Raw genomic sequence first — 21,279 nt, forward strand, 5'->3', positions numbered from 1 at the left:
ATGTCACGAGGCACTTAATGCAGCATTTATACAGAAGTGATCTGCAACTTAAAATTAGCCTAACAGAAGTATAACTTTCATCTTTATTTTAGCTGTAAACTGCTGTTTTAGGTAGAACAGTATCATTCCCATGGTGATATAATTTATCCAATAATACGCCATAAAACCGGATGTAGATTATGCATCGTTTGTTTTTCTGACGAGGTCATCGAGTTATTTTACAAATCTCGTCAGAACAATGAAACCATAGTAATGTCAAAAAGGTGTTCCTATTTCACCATGATGTTGTAGCCTACCTCGAAATTACATATCATGAAGACATGCCACCTTTAAAATTTAGCAGCCTCATATGAATGACACTTTTTTGTTAACCTCAAGATGTTTATAATGTGCGGGTGAGTACATGATTAATTATTGGTCTTTCCGGGACTTGTACCTACATGGCAACTCCCAATCGGTAATGTGACATTAAACTTTTATACAGAACATCACAGGTTAGGCTACTGGGTGAATGCTATAATAATCATTTCAACGGAATGCTGTGAACTGTGTCGAGGGAATGGTTGTGAATCATTGGCAGATACGACATCGCAGTTGTTTTTGCGCATCCACTCATCATGTTTTGATGGGAATGATAGATGCTACATTGTGAGTGTTCAACATTAGATTATCTACTGATGTCTACGGGTTTGCCGCTCGCACCATGATGCGATTATTTAATAGACAAAGCAATATTATGAAGAGCATTTTTGCACACGGCATAATTACATTAGTTTATCTAGTGTGAAACTAATTTCGAGTCTGGGTTCCCTCAGTCATTGTATCTCAAAGCCCAGCTCGAATTACCTGAAGTTGTAAAGGTTACAGTGCTACTTCATGAAACGTGGAGGTGTTGGCTAGCGAGGTACCACTTCATTTATGAGTGATTGTACATTACCAGCCATTTTCTTAGATACCTCATCTGTTGAAATTAATGAATATTTGGTGGAGATATGCAGTGTTTAAAGAAGGAAAACTTTAAACTCATTTTACCGAAAACTTGATATTGGTGAGTTCGGCCTTGTGATTCTATACCATGTGTTTATATATCTATGTATATCTTATCAGTACTAGCGCATTTAGGGCACAAGTTCGCCTACGTGGCTGTATGATATTTGGCCTTGGAGATATAGTAACATTTTTTCCTCAGTGATTTATTCTCCGTCTTCCATCTCAGTATACTCTTATGCGTTATTGATGTCGATTTAATGTGACACAACTTACATTCAAGAGTATTTGCAGGTGTATTATGCTAAATAAATCGCCATAGAAGAAGTGCTACGAAGCCTTTTATAACACGGATTATTATATCAGCCGTTCTGCTATACTGTTTTTACACTAACTTGGCCTAAAACTGTCAGCTCTCCTTCTTCAATGCTGAGTAGTAACAGTAGATTAACCTCTTCTTTAACTTATTTTATTTTCCGACCTACCCATTAGTATCTTCATTTCTGCTTCTGTAATCTTTCTAGTATCGATATAGATTACATGAATAACACACAAGAAACCAGTAACGGAGAAGAATCAGAAATAAACCAGTAAGGAAGAGGTGTTAGAAGCTTCCTAACCACACAAGAATACGGCATCAGCTCTCTCCATCCATAAATGGTGCGCTTCGGTTATGAAGCATCAGACAGGACGTGACGAACAGTCCATCAGAGTGCGGCCATACTTTCTCCAAATACGATCAACAAGGGGAAAGGAGGCTCAGGAGCCAGACCAACGCTCAGGCTTGGATACTGCAGCTGCTCTAACCCTGTGCATCGTGTCGTCTTAAAGATCACCTGTTGTAAGCAAGTGTGGCCGCCCCTTTAGTGTGAAGCAGACGCAGAATACAACCCCCACGGATGTGATCTGTACACTTTCTCTAATGAAGATCATGGACAATTCTGCAATCACTTCCCTCTGTTATAAATGTATTGTCTTTGCAGGTAGTTGGTGGAGACGGACACCTTCACGTGGTGGCACCAGTATAACTGGTTGTCTCTGCTGACCGGTTATACAAACGTTCCCCAGCTCTCTCTCTGTTCCCCTAAAAAGAGGATGGTGGACTGCAGAAGGAGGTCATCTCTAACCTGCGGTTCACCTCGTTCACGTTCATATGAGCCTGGGGTTGCTGCTACTACTACTACTACTACTACTACTACTACCACCACTACTACTACTACCTGTACTACTACTACTAACTGCTGGCAGGTGCACTGTAAGACTCACTTTTTCTCTCCTCGTCCCTTCTGCATGTGATAAATCACTGTCGCCAAGTAAGTTTGTGAGTCTTAGCCCTCAATCATCATGCCTGCCCATCCTGTCCTGGATGAGGACACCATTGCAAGCATCCTCCATGGACAGTGGTTATTAGTGCTAAGATGGTGACATGTAGAGGTGTGAGACACATGCGGGGGAACTCCTGACCTTAGGGAACGAGCTATTAAGTTTATGCCGAGAATCAGATACATCATAGCCCGCGCCCTTGCCTAGAGGGAAGTTGAAACTAAGGTCTTCTACCGAATACTGCCTTCGAGTGTACGGTACGCGGAGACAGAACAAATCGCTATGAAAAATGTGTTACGGACTCCCCAAAGTCACTCACTAAGCAAACTTTTTTTGTTGATTGTGCACTTACCCGGAGGCAGTCCCGGGGGCCGCCTGACACCAAGGATAAGAAGGAATGTGAGGAAACCGAGGAGAAGCACTTCCGTCACCATCTCGTCACTTGATGGAGCAAAACATCGATTGACTGTTCTTCCTGGTAAGGATGTTTGGCAGACTGCCCCTATCTTAAGCACCCCATTCCCTTGCTCCCCTCCCCTCCCCTTCTCTCCCTCCCCTGCACTCTTCCTCTGCTTTCCTCTCATCTCCCTTTCCCTCCCCCCCCCTCCTATCTTCCTCTACCTCCCCCACCCCTCCCTTCTTCTTATACTTCCCCCTGCCCTACTCTCTTCTCTCTCCTTTACTTCCTCCTCCCCTCCTCTCTCCTCTCCCCCTATTTCCACCTCCTCTTCCCTCTTCTCCTCTTTCCTCTTATTTAACTTTCCTCTTGCCTCCCCTCCCCTCTTCCTCCACTTCGCCTTCCACTCCTATTTTTCTCTGCTTCCCCGTCGCCTCCCCTCTCTTCCCCCCCTCCTTTCCTTCTCCTCCCCTTCCATCCTCTTCCTTCCCCTACCCTTACAGTTCATATGTTCAGTACATAAAATTAGGAATGACAGTCCTGTAAGGACTCGTTAGGTCTATAGCTGTTTTTATTCCTTTGTACTTCTCTACTCCCCGTCCTCTTCTCTCTTCCTCTACACCCCCTCCCTCATCCTCAACTTCCCCTTTCCTTTTCCTCCCCTCTCCTCCCCTCCACTTTCTCCTTTATTTTTTCCTCCCTTCCCTTCAAGCAAGGTAGTAGTAATAGTAGTTGAGTAACCCCGGCCTACCTGGCCGAGTAGACCCGGCAACTGTAGACAAACAATCGCCACTGCAAGGCCATCCCATTAAGTGTACACCCGCGGACAGTTCCGCATGGAGACAGTCAGCATTGCCAATCATAAATTTCCGTAAAACATGAAGCCTGATACCCCAGTCGTCTATACGAAACACTGGCGAATGACAGGGAGGGGAGGTGAGCCGGCACGTAGTGTGGGTGGAGGTAGAGGGGCTAGCGGGGACTGAGAACCGAGAGAAGGTGAAGAGGACAGAGCTGTGTCGATTAGGCTGTGTACGGTTATAAATACGTAGGATTAGACAATAATGCATACAGTACAGTGTGTTACCAACATCAGTGTGGAATTTAGACCGTGTATCAAAAGTTCTCAACTAAACGTGTACAAACGTTTTTATAGGCAATACATGATGTGAGTGTTTGGCGGGGGGTAGGGTTTGGTCCTAGCCTCGCACGGGGATCAGCACTGTGCAGAGTTTCACGTGTTACCACGACACAACAGTGATGACATGTCATACTGAGTATATATCCATTAAGGTTACACAGAAACAATAACCATTTACTATATTCAGACACAACTCTGTGTCTCTGAAAAATGCCAGCAGTCACAAGACAGACCGCACGTATCATTTAGATGTGAACCATCACTTCAGTCTGCCTGTGGTAATCAGATAAAATAGCATTGTAATATCCAAAAGCTATGGAATATCCGCGTATTCAAAGTTTAACATAGAGCATTTTATGAGCGTGATGAATATATCAGTAGAAATAATACGATAATGGTATTCATTAATTCGTCTTCTTTGTCGCAATCGTACTGCACCATGATTATTGAAGCAGTGTCACATAGTTCGGCATCACCAGTACCTGTCAATCTTCTACGATGACACAATTATACTCTCACTAACTGATGCTATGGGCAGGGGATCACGTTATAAACATTAAGAGCAGGTGCCGCTGCCTCGGCCTAGCTGAGTCACGGAGGCAGTTTATCATCAGTCATTATTTACAGTTTAAGTTTATAGATATCACCATGAGAAGCAGGCCTGTATAATTACAGTATGATACAATGCATGTCTCAGCAGTTGTGTGGATATGAATACTGAATTTAAACCGACACCATGCTGAGTTTCGTGCCGTGACAGCGCTACCCTCCTTTCCTCTCTCCACACACGCACGTGCACGCACGCGCATCCACAAACACACCCATGACAACACTCACAAGTCATAACTCACAACAATTCCCCAATTCCCCGCCACACACACAACAGATGCAGTATGCACCGTAACAACACAATTTTAATGATCATGCAGTACAAGAAGAATTTTTAGAGTAGCTAGGTTAGGTTTCATTGTACGAGTTGTGTTCTAATGCAAATGCTCCCTTTGTTATCTCAGTCCCCGAATTTCATACATTTGGCTTGTCCTTCACGATACACTGCAATTTTAATGTCAGATAACTGTGCAGATAATATCACTGTATATTGAGGTTGCAATCTCCGTCATGGACTGTGATCCCAAAGCTTGAAGCTAATGAGCTGAGTTTGTCTGCCCAGATAAGTATCCATATCAATAATTTCTTCTCTATAGTCTACCACATATCCGTGAGTGAGAGGATGTGCCAGTGCCAGAGCAAACGTTAGCTTGTCCACATCTCTACAACATATACCTGGGTGAAAGCGATGTGTCACTGCCAGTGCGAACGCTAGCCTGACCACATCTCTACTACTTATGCGTGGATTGGGGTTATGTCTCACAGCCAGTGCGACAGCTAGCCTGGCCACATCTCTACCATAAATGCATGGTGAAGGCATGTGTCAGTGCTAAATCACATGCTAATCTGGTCATATCTCAGCTACATCTGCATAGATGAGGGAAATTGATAATGCTTAATTCTTCCTTTACCTGGTCACATTTCTATCATATACAAGTTCATGGGTTACCGCAGTAGTCTATCTATCTATCTATTGTCAGACGCCATAATCCCGTAAGGGGTGACCATTTGACTTTGAGTTCTTTGTTTTACGTGGAGGGGCACTAACCCTCCACCAACCCACTTGCTGACACGTGGGGAGCACGTATGGTTTGGTTATACGGTTACCACCCAGCGTTGTAAATGGTTTCTTGGCTTACATGAAACCATTTGGCTTGTCACTCAATGTAAAGCCACTTGTAAAAGAAAGAAAAGCAATAAGAAATGACAGGAAAGATGGGAGAAATAGGAAGAGCGGAGGGCTGGCACAGAAAAAGAATGATAAAGGCTAAGGAAGAAGTAGGCAGCATTACATCAAGTGAGTGGATGATGGTCGCCACCACATACCACTATGCACATACGAATTTCAAAAGGCTTAAGCTCAATAGGACAGAGGACATATTCGTGTGCTGGTTCAGTGTGTCCCACGTCCTACTTTTGGTGGCAATAGGCCAAGTAGGCCGCCCGTGAGTGCGCATTTACGCACGCACGCTTGCATGCCCCCCCCCACACACACACCAGGCGTGGATCCTGGGTAGTGAGGGGCGTGGGGGGGGCAATCCCCGGATTTTCGGCAGTCCAATGAATATTTATAATAATTGCATTATGACAGCAAGATAAAAGTATTAAGTATCTTACATTAATGTTTTCATGTAATAATTTCGATGAAAAGAGGGTTTTGGTGAAAATTATGAAGGTTTTGACAATGAGTTACCAGAAGTTCATACTTGTAAATTTACAAACAATCATGCCACCGTTTTCCAGAATGCTGAATCCAGCTCTGACCAACCCCCTTCCACATTGACTCACCCCCCTCCGACATCTAGATTCCTCCCCCCCCCCCCACACACACACAAACAGTTTCCACGCATATGTTTCTTTACGGTAATATGATGCTTTTAACTGCTGCTCAGTTTTCGTTGTTTTCTGCATCAAAAATTCCAGCCTCTGATTGGTGGAGGTTGGACCCATTTGTTCCCTGCACATGTATTATGATTTCAAATCCTCAAGTACAATGACATCTAATCATTTTGTCTTCTTATTATTAGTACTCTTTTACTTGGTAGACTTATTACTTTGGTGTTCAATAATAGTACTGAATATACCCCTGCTATCTTGAGGTCATTCGTATCGTATATTTGATTGCCTGGTGGTAGTCAGGTAAATATAATCACGTAATCATGATGAAGGGGACACTTATTTTATGGAACGTTTATGCCAAAACAATTATGTTGGATGTCGGTTAGGGCAACCATTGTTTTATTATGTTCATCCACCAATCGAATCGTAGCACATGTGGTAACAGTTTACTATATGACGAAAAATAACTGCACAAGTTTTTTTTTTCTTTCAAAATATTCCGACTCAATGATCATGGAAGGTTACCTTGGTAGACTTTTATGTTGTCCTACCATTCATTATGATGAGACGATTCTCTGACTTTGGTGCATGTAATACGCCAAGAAAACCTCTCTCTCAATTCCTAACTACCAGAGATTCTTCTCATCACAATGGATGGTAGCAAAATATAATAGAAAAGTCTAACAAGGCAACCTTCCATTATCACTGAGTCGGAATATTTTGAGGAAAAAATACTCGTCCAATTATTTTTCGTTATATACTAAATCGTTACCACATGTTCTACGATTCCATAGTTAGATGAGAAGTTATGGACACCAATTATTTTAACGACCGGAAGTATCAATGCTTGTGGTTTTTCATACAGCAAGAACTATACACAGGACAGGTCATGGGTTCAGTACCCAAAGATCACCACATACTAAAACAGTGGTTGCCGTAACCGACATCAAACATGATTATTTTGGCATAAACGTTCTATAAAATAACAGCGTCTCCTTCATCATGATTACATGATAATACTTATTTGTTTACCACCAGGCAATCTAAGTTACGAATGACCTCAAGATAGAAAGGGTTTATTCAGTACTATTATCGAACACCACAATAATAAATCTACCAAGTAAAAGCGTACCAATAATGAGAAAACAAAATAATTAGACGTCATCGTACCTGAGGGTGTGAAGTCTTATTACATGTGCAGGGAATAAATGGGTCCAACCTCCACCAACCAGAGACTGGGATTATTGATGCAGAAAGCAACGAAAACTGAGCATCAGTGAAGAGTATCATATTACCGCAAAGAAACATATGCGTATATTCTTCTTGTGCAGGGGGTGGGCGGAGACCGACGTCTGAGTCTTGGAGGGGGTGTGAGTGGATGTGGAAGGGGGTTGGTCAGAGCTGGATGCAGTACTCTGGAGAACGTTGTCATGATTGTTTGTGGATTTACAAGTATGAATTCTTGGAATTTCATTGTCAAACCCTCCACAGTGTATCACCAAATACCTCTTTTTATCGAAAAGATTACAAGAAAGCATTTCTGTAAGATACTTAATACTTATACTGTCATAATTCATTTATTATAAATATTCGGTCTGCCGAAAACACGGAGCCATACCCCCCCCCACCACGCTCCTCCATATTCAAAATCCGTGCCTGGTGTATGTGTGTTCTTACTTTACCTAATTCTTACCTAATTGTATCTTTACACGAATGAGTCAAGTTCGTACTGTCCTGTGTCTTAAACCATATTTATGGCACATACCCTTAAATTTGTGAATTGTTTTGCCACACACTATTTCATTCGGTAGTGCATTTCACTGATCAGTTGCTCTATCTGGGAAACTAAATTTCCTTACAACTTTATCATCTCTCTTTTTATGCAATTTTTTGCAGTGTCCTCTTGCTGATGCTTCCCTATACGTTAACTAATCATTTATGTCTATTTTCTCCTTCCCTGATATGCATGTTTATAGCATAATCATGTCACCTCTTTTCCTTCTCTCCTGTAGTGTTGGTAGATTCAGTTTATTTAGTCTTCATAGCTTAGATCCCTTAAGCTTGGTACCCATCTTGTAGCGGCCCTTTGAACTTTTTCAGTCTTGTCTATGTGTTTTTTGAGATGAGGACTCCAGACTACTGATGCATACTCCAGGGTTGGTCTGATGAATGATCTTATTATCTTTCTTAGCATGTCTTCGTTTACGTATGTAAACGCTATTCTCATATTGACAAGCAGTGTATACATGTTCCTTACCTTCTCACTGATGTGGTCAGCCGGAGATAGTCTGTTATTGACAATCACAACTACTGTAGGTCCTTCTCTCTTTCTGATGTGTGTAGGGTTTTATTTCCTAACATATAATCCCAATCAGGTCTTTTTCCACTTTTACCAAACTTGATTACATGACACTTGTCCACATTGAATTCCATTTGCCATGTATTACTCCATTCATGAAGTTAATTTAATTCTTCTTGTAGCTCTTTACAAGAGTCTGTATTAGTAATTCTCCTTTGTATTTTTGCATCATCTGCAAACATATTTAGATAGCTTTCATTTCCAGTGTTACTGTCTACATCATTTATATACACTAAAAACATGATTGGTGCCAGCACTGAGCCCTGTGGTACTCCTCTAGTCACTTCTTTCCATGATGAGTAATTTCCCCTTAGTACTGTTCTCATTTTTCTTTTCATGAGAAAATCTTGCATCCAACAATACAGTTTGCCTCGAATTCCTCCTTGATGGTACAGTTTCCATAAAAGTCTTTTGTGTGGTACTGTGCCAAATGCTTTCTTGAAATCTAAATAGATACTGTCCACTCATCCTTCTCTTTCCTGTAATGTGTCTGTTACTCTGTCATAGTAGCTCAACAGATTAGTAACACAGGATTTTCCTTTTCTGAAACCAAACTGTCTTTCTGTTATCATCTTGTGTTCTTCTAGATAATTTACCCAAGGTTTTCTTATCAGCTTTTCTAATACCTTACTTAGAACACTGGTTAGTGATACTGGTCGGTAGTTAAGTGGATTTTGTCTATTCCCTTTATTGAATAAGGGAACAATGTTTGCTTTCTTCCAGATATCAGTTAGTTTACCTTGACTCAAGGATTTCTTGAAAATTAAAAAAATTGGTTTACTTAACTCCTTTGCACATTCACATAGCACCCAACATGAAATTTCATCAGGACCATTTGCTTTTCCTTTGTCTAATTTACTTAGCTCCTCCTGTATTTCTTTTTCTGATGTTTGTATATCTGGTAGTATGTGTGGGCATGCATGTTCCACATAATCCCTCTCAAAATTTTTTTCCTCTGTAAAAACTGATTGGAAATTCTTATTTAGTGCTTCACAAATATCCTTCTCTTGTGTATAGGTGACTCCCTCGTCCGTAATGGATTGTATTTTATCTTTTACTTTGGTTTTGCTTCTGATGTAGCTGTAAAATAGCTTCGGTTGATCACCACTTTTATTTACGATATCCTCCTCAAACTGTTTATGGGCCTCCCCCCTTATTCTTGTATAATCGTTTCTTGCCTGTTTGTGATTATTATATCCCCTTTCACTATTGTGTCTTCTGTATCTATTCCACAAGAAATCTCTTTTTTCTTTTGATTTTTTACATTCCGTATTGAACCATTTTTTTCTTTTCTTTTCTGCTTCTTTGCGCTGTGGGATGTACTTCTGGACTCCTATTTCATAAAGTTCACAGAATTTTTCATATATAGCATTTAAATCTTGTCCTCTAAGCTCCTTTTCCCAAGCAATTTCTAAGAAGAACTTCTTTAGGTCATGATACTTTCCCTTTTTATAGTTTAGGCTCTTTTTGTAACTTTCATTGCTGTTATCTATGTCATATGCAATCCTGAAGTTGCGATTTAGTACTGCATGGTTGCTTATGCCGAATGGAGGGTGATATAGTAAATTGTCAATATCGTTTTCTTGCCTAGTAAATATGAGATCTAGCATTAAGGGTACATCGAGTCCTCTTTTTCTGGTGCTTTCCCTTACATGTTGCGTTAGGAAAAACTCTTGCACAAGATCCAGGAGCTTTTGGTCCCAACAGCTTTCTTAGCTTATTATATCTAGAGTATTCCAATTTATGTTTATATTAAATCTCCAGTTAGTATAATTCTTTTTGATTTTTCTTCCATTTTATGTAGTAATGCTCTTAAACTCTGAATTGCACTCTCCGCCAGCTCCTCATATTCGTCTCTTTCCCATGTGTTTGATCTGGGTGGCATGTACAAATTGGCTACAATTACTTTCCCTTCAGATGTATTTATCTCTACTGCAATCAGTTCTACTTGTGAGGGTATATCTAATTCTATTTTTTTTACTTTTAGATTTTTCTTAGTTAATATTATAATTCCTCCTCCTTTTTTTAAGTTCCTATCTCTTCTCCATATGTTATATTCCTCTAAGTTTAGGATGTCATTCGATATCCTTGGTGTTAACTTTGTTTCAGTTAAGTATATTATATGTGGATCATTTTCTCTGACATAATCATTCATCTCTAATAATTTAGGTACCATTCCATCCACATTTGAGTACATCATCTTAATCATCTTGTTTATATACTTGTCATGATTTGGTTCTACTACTTTCCTCCTTTTTATTCCCTCCTGTTTATGTACCACTTTCGTACCTGCAATCCAATTACTTAGTATAAAAAATGTGTTCTTCTCCTTCTTTGATCTTTCCTCATTTTTTTTTTTTTTTTGCTTCCTCCCTCTTCTCTTTCAGTAATTCCAGTTCCTCTTGTGTTAGGCATCTTTTTATCCATACATTTTCGAACTCCTCTTTTTCCATAAGATTCTTTGCATTTTTTAGTATCTCCTCCACGGTGTCTACACTCTGGAAGGTTACCTTTAGGGGTCTTGATTTACATCTCTCGTATTTCCCTAACCTTTTGTGCTCCTCTATGTCTTTACTGCAGATTTCCTCTGATACTTTTTTCAATATGCCCATTACATTTGCCATCTCCTTTTTGTCTCTTGAGATCTTGTTTTTTACTTCTTCCTCTTCTATACCAGTGATTACTATAGATTTGTTAATATCTACTGAATCTCTGACTAACTTAGGATTGTTTTGGATTATTCTTTTCACTTCCTTTTTAATGCTTTTTTCTTCCACCCTTGTTTCTAAGTCTTTCTTTACTTTCACCATTTCAGCATATGTGGTTTCCACATCATTTGCACAGCTATATTCACCTGTGTTATCTTCTCCTCAATATCACTGCTCTGATCTACCAGACTGCTTACTTGCCTAATTGTCTCTGTATCACTTTTAAACTCTTCCATAATACTCTCGTGGTTGACTACTGTACTTGCCATTTCACTAATTTTTCTCCTAAGTGTACCCACTTCAGCTGTTAGCTCTCCTATGGTTATGTCTTTCTTGTTGACTTCCTTTCCCAATTTTTCTATTTCTTCCTTTTGCAAGTGCATCTGTTTCTTAATTTCATCAATTTCATTTTGAAAAGTAGTCTCAAGCCTGTGTACTCGCTCAACCAGTTTGTTATGAGTCTCCATTTCAACCAGTTCTTGGTAGAAAGCATCGTCCTACTTTCTACCTTTATCCCTTTTCTTTTCCAAATTTGCTTTACTAAAGTATGTGTTCATGCTGCAGTACTAAAAACGCAAGTGGTACTTACATTCCCTGGGGCAGATTGTAGACTAAACAACGATCAGCTGACTGTGCGCATTCTTACTCTAATTTGCTCTCTTTTCTGTGTGTGTGTGTGTGTGTGTGTGTGTGTGTGTGTGTGTGTGTGTGTGTGTGTGCGCGCACGTAGAGGCACACTTACGGGCAACCTAATGATCCTATTTCCACGAAAAGTAGGATGTGGGACAAACTGAACCAGCACACGAATATGTTATCCATCCTTTTGAGTTTAAGCCTTCTGAAATTCGTAAAGGCGCTACTACGGTAAGCCATGAACTTGTATATGACAGAAATATGGCCAGGTAAAGGAGAAATCAGGCACTATCATTTTCCCTCATCTATGCTTATGTGGTAGAAATATGGCCAGATTAGCATGTGATTTAGCACTGACATGTCCCTTCACCCATGGATATGTGGTAGAGACGTGGCCAGGCTAACTATCGCTCTGGCAGTGAGACATGCCCTCAACCCACACAAATGTAGTAGAGTTGTGGCCAGGCTAGCGTTCGCTTTGGCACTGACACATCTCAACCCACGCATATGTAGCTAGTAGTTTTGTCTGGCTACAGTTCGCACGGGCAGTGACACATCCCCATACACCCACACATAAATTGTGGAGATGTGGAAAAGCTTGCATTTCCTCTGGCACTCACAAATCCTCTCACTCAGAGAGATATGGTAGGCTCCAGATAAGAAACTATTGATATGGATACGTATCTTGGCAGACAATCTCAGCTCTAGCTTCAAGCTTTGAGATCACAGTCCACAACGGAGATTGCCACTGGACAAAAAAAATTACAGGATTATTGTGAAAGATATGAATAATCAATGAAAATCGGGGACTGAGATGATAGAGGGAGCATTTTTTCTTTTTCAATAAGAGAATAGAGGAAGGAAAAACAATTGAATAAAAAAAATCCATGCACCAGATTACTGGTGTCCTCTGTTCATAAAATATCTGTAACAGTTAGACTTGAACAGCAGTAGGTTGAAGTTGGAGGGAAACAACTCTGGGGAAGCGAGTTCCAGAGAGATGCAGTTCGGAGAATGAAAGAATTCTGATAGGCAGAAGTTCTGCAGTATGGCTGAGTAACATTCCAGTCATGAGCGCTGCCAGCTGCCCGTGTAGCGCGAGGGAAGGCATGAAGAGGTGGCACAATGGATGCAACTTCGTTTGAGCATTTGCTATAGAAATATCTGTAAAATAATGCAAGGGAGTCAACATTCCTTCTTACTTGTAGGGGAGGTAGTTTATTAGTAATAGCAGGGTTATTAATAATTCTAATAGCTTTGTTCTGAATTTTGCCTAGTTGTTTTAATGCAACCTCTCCACATCCACTCCACAAGGGTGAGCAGTATTAAAGCTGAAAGCACACATGGCACTTATAAATTATAACTAACTGTTCGTCAGTGAAGAAGTTACGGACTAATTCAACTCGGATAGTTATACATAACCTAGCTACTCTAAAAATTCTTCTTGTATTGCAGGATCATTATGACACAAAAACTGAAATGTTAAAATTCAGTGAAAGATATTCAGAGGATGCATTATCTAAGACTTACTGCACAAAAACTTAACACTTGTGTAGTTACACATTTCAGTGTCATATTATTTTTCCGGAGAAACATGAAATACCTAACCGTGAACGTAAGAAACAATAAAAGAACGATAATGAAGAAATTCATATTCTGTGAAAATTTCATGAGGCACGAAATGCAGTGTTCCTACAGAAGTGATATGCAACTCTTAGCCTAACAGAAGTATAACTTCCATCTTTATTTTAGCTGTAAACTGCTGTCTTAGGTATAATAGTATCATTCCCACGGTAATATAATTTAACCAGTAATACGTCATAAAACCGGATGTACATTATGCATCATTTTTGTTTTCAGATGAGGTCCTCGAGTTATTTTACAAATCTCGTCAGAACAATGAAACCACAATAATGTCAAAGAGGTGTCCCTATTTTACCATGATGTTGTAGCCTACCTCGAAAGTACACATCATGAAGACATGCTGCCTTTAAAATTTAGCAGCCTCATGTGAATGACACTTTTTTGTTAACCTCAAAATGTTTATAATGTGCGGGTGAGTACATGATTAATTATTGGTATTTCCGGGACTTATACCGACATGGCAACTCCCAGTCGGTAATGTGACATTAAATTTTTATACATAACATCACAGGTTAGGCTACAGGGTGAATGTTATAGTAGTCATTTCAAAAGAATGCTTTGAATTGTGTGCTTTGAATTGTTGTGAAACATTGGCAGATATGATAACGCAATTGTTTTTGCGCACCCACTCATCATGTTTTAATGTGAAAGATAGATGCTACAGTATGAGTGTTCAGCATTAGATTATCTACTAAGGTCATAGGGTTTGCTGCTCGCACTATAATGCGATTATTTAATATACAAATCAATATTATGAAGAGCATTTTTTCACACTGTATTACTACATTGGTTCATCTGGGAGTAAAACTAAATTCGTGTCTGGCTTCACTCAGGCATTGTATCTCAAAGCCCTACTCGAATCACCTGAAGTTGTAAAGGTTACGGTGCTAACAGCTGTCATCCACCCGATTCCCAAACCTCATGGTCCAGGCGCCATGCGCCCTATCTCGCTGCTTAGCTGTGTGGCTAAGACAGCAGAGAGGGTTGTGCGTGCTTGCCTTGCCTGGCATCTGGGACTGTTGCACCCGAGGAGTTTTGCTTACCATCCTGGCAGGAGTGCATCTCACTGCCGCGCTTCCTTCCTTGGGGAGCTTCGAGGTGGACGGGGGATGACTGTCTTCCTTGATCTCGAAAAGGCCTTCGAGCTGGCGAGCCCTCTTGTCATCATGGCAGCCTTGCCGACAGGGGAGTCGGAGGTAGACTCTTGTCGTGTGTGGGGGACTTCTTTCTTCACTGGACAGCAGGGGTTAGATTCCAGGGGCAACTCTCTCCCTTCTATCATCATCCCAGTGGCACTCCCCAGGGGAGCGTTCATAGCCCCCTATTATTCAACATGTTGGTCAAGAGACTAACTGTTGATTATGGACCCGGCGTGACACTGCTTGTTTACGCAGACGACCTGGCACTGGTCTTCTCGAGGAAGGACTGCTTCACCCAGGCACCCACCTCTCTTTCTACATTGCACAATAAGTGTAATGAACTCGGGCTGAAAGTCAACCTCAAGAAGACCAAGTGCCTACCTTTCGGTCTCCACCTTCCCAAACGTCCCCTCTCATTGGGTGGCCACTGCATCGAGCCTGTCAAGCTGCATAGCTATCTGGGGGTCTACTTTGACTCATGGCTAAGTTTCGCCTGACACGTGAAATGCTTACTCCAAAATGACGCCGTTTGGGTTATGCTGGGCGGTCCACACTGGACCCAACTGGTCAATTTATGGATGGAGAGTGGGTTTCCATCACTCGCTCACTGGATTGCACTGCGTGCGCTGGCAGAAACGCTTCGTTTAGTGAATCTTCACCTGACGCTACATGTCTCCATTCTGCTCAAACGCCTGGCTAGCAGGCCCCCAGATCCGTCCCCCTCTCGGGATTGGGATCTAGCCATGCCGGTTCTCTTTCACAAGTTACGTGTGGCGCCAGAGGTGTGCCAAGAGCCAGAGCTGGTATGTCCAGGCTACGAACCTCCTGCACCCTGGGTGCCTCCCCCTTTCACCGTTATCAGTCCCACCGACATGAAGCCTCGCCACTCGATCCCGGCCATCCTTCGGCAGAAGAGTCTCAGTAGACACCTCCTCTGATAGGGCAGTCTACTACACGGATGGCTCTGTTTCGTCCTATGGTTCAGCGAGAGCTGCTTTTGCTTATGTGGACCATACTGAATCCTGGCGCATCACCACAGGTGTCTCCGCCTTTCAGGCGGAGCTAGTGGCTCTTCCCGGTGCGCTACGCCATGCCTATAGCCATCGACATAGACATGTCATTCTCCATACTGACTCCCTATCCTCCCTTCAATGCCTGGCATCTCTCTCTCTAGTTGCCCACCAGTTCTTACTTACTGCCATACTTACAGTGTCCTCCCTCATCCAGCAGCGGGGTGTCTCTGTGATTTTTCACTGGGTACCTGGGCATCTTGGGATGCGGGGTAATGAACTAGCTGCTGCTGCTGCACGTGCAGCTACATCACTCTCTGATGTTACGTTTCCGCTTTGCCCCAGTGCTTCCAGAGTTCTCTCCGCTGTGCCTGGCACTATTACAGAACTTACAAGGGACGACCATCGCCTATGTGTCGCTGATGGCTCACGCTCAGCCACTTGGTATGCTGCGGCCACATCATATTCCCCCATCTCGATCCCTCCAGGCCTACCCAATTATCTCTTAGTCAGGCTCCAGCGTTTATGCATGGGATACCTATGCTTCTGTCAGATTGTCAGCTTGGACCCTGAACTGTGCCCCAACTGCTATGAGCAGTCTGCTGAACCCCTCTGCCATTACACTCTCGACTGCCCTGCAACTGCTTTTGTTCGAGAGCCCCCTAGAGAGGGCTTTGTCGCTCCAGCGATGATGTGTACGATGCTACTAGGGCCATTGGCAATGCAACCTTTCAAAGGCTTCTCCAAACTTTACGGGATTATCCTCCTCCTCGTTGACTGCTACATCCACCCCCCGTCATTATTCTAGGCCCAACTCACCCCCCCCTTTTTTTTTTCTCTCTCTCTCTCTCTTGTTTACTCTCTGCTTATCACTGACGGGCTCTTAGTTTGCCCGTGTCCCACAAGAGGTGGCCAAATATCCAACACCAACAACAATACAGTGCTACCTCAAGAAACTCGGAGGTGTTGGTTAGCGAGGTACCGGTACCACTTCATTTATGAGTGACTGTACATTACCACCCATTTTCATAGATACCTCATCTGTTGAAATTAATGAATATTTGTTGGAGATATGCAGTGTTTAAATAAGGGAAATTTTAAACTCATTTTACCAAAAAGATTATATTGGTGACTTCGGCCTTGTGATTCTATACTGTGTCTGCATATCACTACTGTAGGTTATCTTATCAGTACGAGCATATTTAGGGCACAAGTTCGCATACGTGGCCGTATGATATTTGGCCTTGGAGATTTCGTAACACTTTTTTCTCAGTAATGTATTCTCCATCTTACATCTCAGTATACTCTTATGCGTTATTGATGTCGATTTAATGTGACAACTAATATTCAATAGAATTTGTAGGTGTAATATACTAAATAAATCGTCAAAGAAGAGGTGCAACGAAGCCTCTTAGAACACGGGTTATTATATCAGCCGTTCTGCTATATTGTTTTTACACTAACTTGGCATAAAACAGTCAGCTTTCCTTCTTCAGTGCTGAGTAGTACCAGTAGGTTAACCTCTTCCCTAATTTATATTCCGAACTACCCATTAATATCCTTATTTCTGCTTCTGTAATCTTTCTAATATCGACATAGATTACATGAATAACACACAAGAAAGCAATAACGGAGAAGAATCAGAAATAAACCAGTAAGGAAGAGGTGTTAGAAGCTTCCTAACCACACAAGAATACCGCGTCACCTCTCTCCATCCATAAATAATGCGCTCCGGTTATGAAGCATCAGACAGGACGTGACGAACATTCTATCGGAGTGCGGCCATATTTTCTCCAAACACGATCAACAAGGGGATGTGGGACAAACTGAACCAGCACACGAATATGTTATCCATCCTTTTGAGTTTAAGCCTTCTGAAATTTGTAAAGGCGCTACTACGCTAAGCCATGAACTTGTATATGACAGAGATATGGCCAGGTAAAGGAGAAATCAGGCACTATCATTTTCCCTCATCTATGCTTATGTGGCAGAAATATGGCCAGATTAGCATGTGATTTAGCACTGACATGTCCCTTCACCCATGGATATGTGGTAGAGACGTGGCCAGGCTAACTATCGCTCTGGCAGTGAGACATGCCCTCAACCCACACAAATGTAGTAGAGTTGTGGCCAGGCTAGCGTTCGCTTTGGCACTGACACATCTCAACCCACGCATATGTAGCTAGTAGTTTTGTCTGGCTACAGTTCGCACGGGCAGTGACACATCCCCATACACCCTCACATAAATTGTGGAGATGTGGAAAAGCTTGCATTTACTCTGGCACTCACAAATCCTCTCACTCAGAGAGATATGGTAGGCTCCAGATAAGAAACTATTGATATGGATACTTATCTTGGCAGACAAATTCAGCTCTAGCTTCAAGCTTTGAGATCACAGTCCACAACGGAGATTGCCACCGGACAAAAAAAAAATTACAGGATTATTGTGAAAGATATGAATAATCAATGAAAATCGGGGACTGAGATGATAGAGGGAGCATTTTTTTCTTTTTCAATAAGAGAATAGAGGAAGGAAAAACAAATGAATAAAAAAAATCCATGCACCAGATTACTGGTGTCCTCTGTTCATAAAATATCTGTAACAGTTAGACTTGAACAGCAGTAGGTTGAAGTTGGAGGGAAACAACTCTGGGGAAGCGAGTTCCAGAGAGATGCAGTTCGGAGAATGAAAGAATTCTGATAGGCAGAAGTTCTGCAGTATGGCTGAGTAACATTCCAGTGATGAGCGCTGCCAGCTGCCCGTGTAGCGCGAAGGAAGGCATGAAGAGGTGGCACAATGGATGCAACTTCGTTTGAGCATTTGCTATAGAAATATCTGCAAAATAATGCAAGGGAGTCAACATTCCTTCTTACTTGTAGGGGAGGTAGTTTATTAGTACTAGCAGGGTTATTAATAATTCTAATAGCTTTGTTCTGAATTTTGCCTAGTTGTTTTAATGCAACCTCTCCACATCCACTCCACAAGAGTGAGCAGTATTAAAGCTGAAAGCACACATGGCTCTTATAAATTATAACTAACTGGTCGTCAGTGAAGAAGTTACGGACTAATTCAACTCGGATAGTTATACATAACCTAGCTACTCTAAAAATTCTTCCTATATTGCAGGATCATTATGACACAAAAACTGAAATGCTAAAATTCAGTGAAAGATATTCAGAGGATGCATTATCTAAGACTTACTGCACAAAAACTTAACACTTGTGTAGTTACACATTTCAGTGTCATATTATTTTTCCAGAGAAACATAAAATACCTAACCGTGAACGTAAGAAACAATAAAAGAACGATAACGAAGAAATTCATATTCTGTGAAAATTTCATGAGGCACGAAATGCAGTGTTCCTACAGAAGTGATATGCAAACTCTAGCCGAACAGAAGTATAACTTCCATCTTTATTTTAGCTGTAAACTGCTGTCTTAGGTATAATAGTATCATTCCCACGGTAATATAATTTAACCAGTAATACGTCATAAAACCGGATGTAGATTATGCATCATTTTTGTTTTCAGATGAGGTCCTCGAGTTATTTTACAAATCTCGTCAGAACAATGAAACCACAATAATGTCAAACAGGTGTCCCTATTTTACCATGATGTTGTAGCCTACCTCGAAAGTACACATCATGAAGACATGCTGCCTTTAAAATTTAGCAGCCTCATGTGAATGACACTTTTTTGTTAACCTCAAAATGTTTATAATGTGCGGGTGAGTACATGATTAATTATTGGTATTTCCGGGACTTATACCGACATGGCAACTCCCAGTCGGTAATGTGACATTAAATTTTTATACATAACATCACAGGTTAGGCTACAGGGTGAATGTTATAGTAGTCATTTCAAAAGAATGCTTTGAATTGTGTGCTTTGAATTGTTGTGAAACATTGGCAGATATGATAACGCAATTGTTTTTGCGCACCCACTCATCATGTTTTAATGTGAAAGATAGATGCTACAGTATGAGTGTTCAGCATTAGATTATCTACTAAGGTCATAGAGTTTGCTGCTCGCACTGATGCGATTATTTAATATACAAATCAATATTATGAAGAGGATTTTTTCACACTGTATTACTACATTGGTTCATCTGGGAGTAAAACTAAATTCGTGTCTGGCTTCACTCAGGCATTGTATCTCAAAGCCCAACTCGAATCACCTGAAGTTGTAAAGGTTACGGTGCTAACAGCTGTCATCCACCCGATTCCCAAACCTCATGATCCAGGCGCCATGCGCCCTATCTCGCTGCTTAGCTGTGTGGCTAAGACAGCGGAGAGGGTTATGCGTGCTTGCCTTGCCTGGCATCTGGGACTGTTGCACCCGAGGAGTTTTGCATACCATCCTGGCAGGAGTGCATCTCACTGCCTCGCTTCCTTCCTAGGGGAGCTTCGAGGTGGACGGGGGATGACTGTCTTCCTTGATCTCGAAAAGGCCTTCGAGCTGGCGAGCCCTCTTGTCATCATGGCAGCCCTTGCCGACAGAGGAGTCGGAGGTAGACTCTTGTCGTGTGTGGGGGACTTCTTTCTTCACTGGACAGCAGGGGTTAGATTCCAGGGGCAACTCTCTCCCTTCTATCATCATCCCAGTGGCACTCCCCAGGGGAGCGTTCATAGCCCCCTATTATTCAACATGTTAGTTAAGAGACTAACTGTTGATTATGGACCCGGCGTGACACTGCTTGTTTACGCAGACGACCTGGCACTGGTCTTCTCGAGGAAGGACTGCTTCACCCAGGCACCCACCTCTCTTTCTACATTGCACAATAAGTGTAATGAACTCGGGCTGAAAGTCAACCTCAAGAAGACCAAGTGCCTACCTTTCGGTCTCCACCTTCCCAAACGTCCCCTCTCATTGGGTGGCCACTGCATCGAGCCTGTCAAGCTGCACAGCTATCTAGGGGTCTACTTTGATTCAAGGCTAACTTTCGCCTGACACGTGAAATGCTTACTCCAAAATGACGCCGTTTGGGTTATGCTGGGCGCTCCACACTGGACCCGACTGGTCAATTTATGGATGGAGAGTGGGTTTCCATCACTCGCTCACTGGATTGCACTGCGTGCGCTGGCAGAAACGCTTCGTTTAGTGAATCTTCACCTGACGCTACATGTCTCCATTCTGCTCAAACGCCTGGCTAGCAGGCCCCCAGACCCGTCCCCCTATCGGGATTGGGCTTTAGCCATGCCGGTTCTCTTTCACAAGTTAGGTGTGGCGCCAGAGGTGTGCCAAGATCCAGAGCTGGTATGTCCAGGCTATGAACCTCCTGCACCCTGGGTGCCTCCCCCTTTCACCGTTATCAGTCCCACCGACATGAAGCCTCGCCACTCGATCCCGGCCATCCTTCGGCAGAAGTGTCTCAGTAGAAACCTCCTCTGATAGGGCAGTCTACTACACGGATGGCTCTGTTTCGTCCTATGGTTCAGCAAGAGCTGCTTTTGCTTATGGAGACCATACTGAATCCTGGCGCATCACCA

The 21,279-nt window shown here is 42.1% G+C and overlaps 1 protein-coding gene across 1 annotated transcript in view; it reads right to left on the reverse strand.

The window, feature by feature from the left end:
- The window catches only part of LOC145401037 (cytochrome P450 2L1-like), a 79,120-nt gene extending 64,434 nt beyond the window's left edge, over positions 1–14,686 (reverse strand). Inside the window, exon 1 of the mRNA XM_080273414.1 lies at positions 14,533–14,686. Coding sequence (XP_080129540.1) covers positions 14,533–14,686 — 154 coding nt within the window. The remainder of the gene's footprint in view (positions 1–14,532) is intronic.
- Positions 14,687–21,279: the final 6,593 nt, after the last annotated feature.

Source organism: Coenobita brevimanus, chromosome 54 (genome assembly GCF_032717465.1).
Source record: "Coenobita brevimanus isolate Jiangsu-jjx chromosome 54, ASM3271746v2, whole genome shotgun sequence".
NCBI lineage: Eukaryota > Metazoa > Arthropoda > Malacostraca > Decapoda > Coenobitidae > Coenobita > Coenobita brevimanus.